The sequence below is a fragment of the Hevea brasiliensis genome, chromosome 16 (assembly GCF_030052815.1).
Source record: "Hevea brasiliensis isolate MT/VB/25A 57/8 chromosome 16, ASM3005281v1, whole genome shotgun sequence".
In the NCBI taxonomy this organism is placed as follows: Eukaryota; Viridiplantae; Streptophyta; class Magnoliopsida; order Malpighiales; family Euphorbiaceae; genus Hevea; species Hevea brasiliensis.
In genome coordinates, this window is record NC_079508.1 from 58,679,453 (window position 1) to 58,685,977 (window position 6,525).

Sequence of the window (6,525 nt, forward strand, 5' to 3'; positions counted from 1 at the left end):
ATTTCTCCTGAATTTTTTATTAATAAAAGAAATGCTTATAAAATAAAAAATAAAGTTCTAATTTCTGTGAATGAATGAATTATCCTAAGAGAGATTTGTGTTTGAGATATATATGTTGAAGAAATCAAAGCCTTCCTTTATGTTTATGCTTGGGAATGTGCTTCACTAGTTTGAGGGTTCTCCCTTCTTCTATATCTTTCTGTTCATTAGGCAGACACGTCGATCTTGTTTCTGATTTAGCAATTAACAAACAATTAAGTATCAGAATATTGATATTCTCATCCATGAAGAGAAGGAGAGAATATATATTTATATATATTAATTTTCCACTCATGCACATCCACATTTTTACAAGAATACCATTATATAATAATTATACTACTACAAATAGAAACCTCTTTTTGATCAGCTTCCTCCTCCTCCTGCATCATTTATCAAATATGCAAATTCCAATATCACAGTCAGAGCTTGAACTTAAAAATCCATTAAACTTTTTCTCATCATCTCTACCACTCTGCAATAACAGCAATGACATGTCTGAACTGTTTTCTCCCCCAAAGCTTGGAACTGCATTGTCACCATCGTATCTGTCTTCTTGACTCAGTTGAGAGGCTACGAACTTGTCAAAGGCTCTCCAGTCAGTTACTTTCTTGTTGTTATTGCTGCTGTTGTTGATATTGCATCCTCTAGCTTGCTCTTCTTCTTCATTGTTGTTGTTGTTCTCCGATATCAGAGAGATCGAGCTTGGCCTCTCTATTAATGGCAGAGATGGGCTCTCTAACTGAGGAAGCTGTACAAAATTATCAGTCCGCATAAAACTTAAGTTATCTGCTTCTATCTCTTGCTTACACAAGAAACTCTGTGCCATGAAATTCGGAGGCTGCCTCGATATATAATCGATTGGATCAATTACTGAGCTAACCACACTTGCTTCATCATAAAAGTAGCTTGAATCCCACCCTTCAATGTTCTTGGTTTGCCCAGTTGTTCGCTTCTTAAACGCTCGACAAACTACCCATCCTTCTTCCTGCAATAACTTAAACCAAAAACCTTATAATTAACATTTATAGATATCAAAATCTCTCTCTCTCTTTCTCTCTCTTTAATCTGATTTCTAGTTTTTGACAAGCTCAGAAAGTTTCGTTAAACTATAGAAAGGTTTTTGCATGAAATTTCTTTTGGACTTTTTAAGTTTCTTGTTGTTTTATAAAGAGAGGTTAATTTGGTGGGTATGCAATTCTGTTAGTCAAAGGTAATTGATGAACCAGAAGAGAGGGGAATTGGAATATTTCTTTTGACAAAACGAACAGAAAAGAGAGACAATCTCATGCCAGAAAAGGAATTGGAACAAGAAAGCTAACTTTTGACTTAGAGATGACACCGTGCTAGATTTCAAAGATTTTAAATTATTTTTATAATTCTCACTTACAAGTTCAAACTTTTTGATGGAGTAATTTCTTAATATGAAATTATAACCTTTTAAGATAAAAAAGATTTAAAGTTTAAATACCGACCTCCCTTGCTCACACTGTGGGGATTAGATACCTAAAATTATTCTTATGATTTCACCCCAATTGTTTATCTTTTATGTTGAATGATTTCTTAACACTCAATCACTAATGCATGGAAAGCAATATATACATGTAATGTTTTTTTTTTCTTTTTAATTTATTTGTCGTAAATTGAAAAGAAAGAATCTCACCCATTGAGAATGGATGTGGGTTGTGTTAGGTTGTTGCCAAGAAGAATTTTTCAACTGCTAATTATCTTGTCCCTTAGAAAAAGAAAGAGAGAGGGACGCAGGTGTTACTTTTAGAATTTATACATGAACTGATATATAGTAATGGATTCCTAACAAATTTCTTTTATAGACTCTTAAAAGATGGGAGAGAGGGAGTTCCCCATATTTAGGTCAAAGAAAGCCAGTGAGTGAGAGAGAGAGATTAATAAATAATGATAAGAAAGGATGATAACGATGAGATCATGCTTGCCTGTGGAGGACCATTCTCGTCGGATTCAAGCCTGTACTCATGCATGATCCAGTCAGTTTTCTGCCCATTTGGAGCTCTTCCTTTGTAGAAAACAAGGGTTTTCCTCATGCCAATCAGTTTCGTTTTGTCATGGACTGCCTTGTCTCGCCCCGTTGCCTTCCAAAACCCGGCCATGGTCGCTCTATTAGTCCTCGTCCCTGTCGGATACTTCTTGTCCTTGTGGCTGAAGAAATACCACTCGTTCTGCTCTTCATATCCGATCCGGCATCTCTCTGCACATCGCAAAACATTCCACATTTATATTATGGTAGATATGTAAAGTTTGATACCAAACATGACCAAATAAACAAACTGAAATAGTGATGAAAGAAGCTATATATAGTATCTGGGATTACAAGTAAAGTACAAATGCACAGTGCATTCAGTATTAAACCCTAACGCGATCAATATAACCCTAAACAAGAGAAAAACAAATAGCAAAAATATACCTTGTAGATCCCATGGTTCAATCCTGTATAGATCAATATCTCTAATAACATCAAGATCGATCTTCTGTGATGCCACTTTTTTCCTCAGATAATACCCAACAAGCTCCTCATCCGTGGGATGAAACCGGAATCCAGGTGGGACACACGATTCCATTGACTCCATCATAGCAGCTGGTCCTGCATCAAATTCACCCCATTACCATCACTATGCTCTTTCATGTATCATCTTTCAAATTATAATAAATGTGAGTGAACTTGTAAATATAAATATATATATATATATATATATATATATATATATATATATATAAACTACAAGAAAAACAGAAAGATGGGATGAGAAGAAAGAAGCTAGAAATCATCAATAGTGAAATGGTAAAAGGAAGAGAAAAAGAAAAGAAAAAAATCAAGGAACCTCCAATTAGAAAGGTGACAAGTTTTATCACGAATAATCATCAACTGATTTGGTGGTGAGCAACAGTCACACTATTTATCTATGCAAGGAAATTAGCGCGTGTTATAAAGGGAAAACGAGAAGAAAACACAGTGTTTCACGTACAATGATGGATTTTTATAGGGATAAAAGAAGAAGAAGAAGAAGAATTAATTAACAAGGTGAAAATGATGGGAAAAACAAAAGAAGTGAATCATGAGAGTTTGTATTATATTTGTTTGATAAAACCCGAGAGGAAATTGGAGGAACTTAGCCCTCTGTTATTTGTGCAGGTCTCAAGAAAGGGACAACTAGAGGTTTGTGCTAATGATGTTGTCTTCTGTTGGTGAATGGTAGGAATGATGCATTAAGAACGGGGTTCCCATTATGATGATACAAAAATTAAAAAAAAAAAAAAAAAAAACACTATATGTAGCAGCACAACTAACATACCCAAATAATTTTCTTAGAAAAAAATAATGGCAAAAGAAAAAAATCAAATTAAAAAAAAAAAAGAACTTTTTGGAAACTGATACTAATTATGCTGAATGCTAGAAAACTAAGTAGAGAAAAGAAAAAGAACATAAACTTGTTAGAGAATTGGAAATTAGTGTTTTATATTTGGGTCTTGGAAAGAGAGAGATGAGAGGATGACGTTAGCACAAAATTAGCATGCGTTTCTCGAAAGAGAAAAGGCGAAGAAGAGAGGGAAGGGAAAAAGAGGGACACTAAGTTGTATTGGATCAAGCCTGAAAAGAAAATGGAGATGGATATTAAAAGGAAAAAAGAAAAGCACTCTTAAGGCTCTTGCAGAGTTTGCGTCCCATTGCTGAAACGGGCTCTGTCCATTTTGTCTATTTGTCGAGAATTTCCATGGCAGAAACTGCCCCTCTCAACCTCTTTATTCTTTCTCTGATAGACTCGCTCAGAGAGAAAAAGAGGAAAAGAAAATACAGACCCAAAAAAGAAAATGAAAAATACTTAGTTATGCCAATATATTCCTCTTTATCCTACCATTAAATTAAATCAAGAAATGATCAATACTCTATGACCTGTAACACTCATCCAATATTAGGGGTGGGGGTTTCTTGTCAAGGTGTTAGTGACTAGGTGCTTTTCTCTGTGGCAGAGAGAGAGAAAGAAGGAGAGAAATCAACTGACTACTCTTTGAACGCACAGACAGTGAGGAAGGATGATGAGTTTGAGAGTTTACCTATATTCATCATAGCAAAGAAATCAACTTTCCAACAATCTTTTACCAAATTTTAGTCTCTTCTTCTGATTATTCTTCAGGTGTTTGTTCATCTTTTGACTCTTTTTCTGTTAATGCCTACGTAAGGGATGTGCTAGGGCTACCTCTTTCTTGATATATATATATATATTTGGTAATAGTATAGATAGATAAGAAGAGGTGATAGCAAAAAAGTTCCTGAGAGAAACCCATTGATCAAAATATGCAAATGAAAAAATCCATTTACTTTTCCGGATGAGTATGAGAAAATTTTGCTGCAAAACCTCCCATTTGAAAGCCATAGAGAAGGAGAAAAAAGCAAATGTGCACGCATCTTCAATATTTTTTAATGAAACTCTTTCTAATGAAAGTTGAATTTTCCATGCAAGTGCGAAGCTTACCTCAGAAAGCTGGAGTGGTACGTCTTGGAGTGTTTTAATGGAGAGAAGATATTAATAAAGAGGAAGACAAAGGAGACGAAATGAGGAAGCGAAATTAATAAGAAAGAAGAAAAGGGAAGAAAATTTTCGTTAGAAGAGCAAAATGGAAGAGAATATAAAAGAAGGGGAAGGAGGACCGCTCAATTGCGCATGGGTTGATGGTTGTCCCCATCCCCTTACGTCACTGTTTTCTCTCTCTCTCTCTCTCTCTCTCATGTCCTTTCTCTCGTATCGTATCATCTATCTATAGATTAACAGGGATATCAATTTACATGCATTATTTTTTATAACGATATGAAACTTACTTTTTATATTATAAAAAGATTTTATATTTTAAAAAAATATATATTATTTTTATATACACAGAAAATATTCTATAAATTTATTTTACACTATAACCTAGTAATAAAACACTTATTTTTTTTTTTTTACTATATGATTAAATTAGTACTTGTTTAAAAATATGTTTACTATAACTAAGTACATATTCTCTCACATTGAGCTTAATTCAAAAACTATGATGCACTAAATTTTAGTGCAATGAATGCATTTTATAAATTTCCTATATAACCCATCAATTTGGACTTAATAGTATTTAAATTGTTTTTAAAATTATGGTATTATGAGTTTTGAACCCAATTCAAATTTAATTAATAAAAAAAAAAGCAAAGCACTTGCATTAATTTAAATTTGAATTAATTTATAATTAATGAATGAATTTATTTAATATGTTTGAAGAAAAAGAAAAAATTACATGATATTTATGTCAAAATATCCAATTCGACAGCAAAATAAAAGTAAAAAACTTGTTAGTACCATTGGCCATTTGGACTAGATCCGTGCCATCGATTGGTTTGAGACTGTGTTTGGATTAATTAGAATTTAACCAATCAAATTCGGACTCCAGATTATTGATTGGTTTGTGATTCTGAATCAATTTGAAACCAGGATTCCTAAGGGCAAAGTTTTGATCTCTCTCCGATTTGAAATAGACTATAATTAACCCACAGTTTAGCTCAAGTTAAATAATAATAATAATAATAATAATAATATGGTCCAATCTGCACGTGCCACATAGTACAATTAGAGAAGCTATCCCTCTTCTACTATCACCGAAGAAATTATATAAAACATCTATGATTTCACATAGGATAACCAACATAAAATAGTAATTCAATTAATATCGTAGAGATATATATACGAATCCCACAAAAGTATAACAACATGCAGTTTTTTTACACTGATTTTAATAACCATAATTATTTATATATTAATTTTGTAGTGATTTTTCATTCCATATAACTTGCTTACATAAACCACCATTTCACTATAAAATTACTTATTTTTTTAAGAAATCAATGGCTTTTTTTAATAAAATTATAAATGATAATTTTATCCATTCTAATATTTTGAAGTATTTTGAAAAAATAAAAAAAAAATAATACCTATAAATACTGACCTAATTCACATTTATGGATTTATTAATATTTTCTTAATTCTCTCAATTTCTCTGCTCTCTAAATAATATCCCAATTATATTTTTTCAACAAATATTTCATATAATTTTAAATTTTTCGATATCAAATTTTTTTTATACGAAAAAATCAAGTGGAGGATCTACAAGATGCCTAAGAAATGACAAAAATAAAAGAAAATTTGAGGAAACTCAATTCCCTTTTTCTTTGGATCCTAATTTCTAACCAATGAACACTAACACAATCCATCAATTGCTAGATAATCAATTACTATTCACTTATTCATACCAATTATCGCGTAAAAAAGTCAATATATTGACTTGGATGATAACTCAATAAGAAAGATGAAACTCCAATATAGGCAAAGTACAAAGTTTTTATAAGATATTATGAAATTTATTGGAAGGTTGAGACACTGTTTTTATTTGTTCATTAGATAGAGTGACCATTGACAGATTAATTCATAT

At 32.1% G+C, this 6,525-nt stretch overlaps 1 protein-coding gene across 1 annotated transcript; it reads right to left on the bottom strand.

Moving 5' to 3' along the window:
* Positions 1 to 259: 259 nt before the first annotated feature.
* Positions 260 to 4,668, bottom strand: LOC110667440 (NAC domain-containing protein 37). The gene is made up of 4 exons (XM_021828275.2): positions 4,545 to 4,668; positions 2,480 to 2,656; positions 1,992 to 2,263; positions 260 to 1,027 (listed from the first exon to the last, which is right to left on the bottom strand). The coding sequence occupies exons 2-4, from the start codon at positions 2,643 to 2,645 to the stop codon at positions 428 to 430; spliced, it is 1,038 nt and encodes a 345-aa protein (XP_021683967.2). The 5' UTR covers positions 2,646 to 2,656; positions 4,545 to 4,668; the 3' UTR covers positions 260 to 427.
* Between the last annotated feature and the right edge of the window lie 1,857 nt (positions 4,669 to 6,525).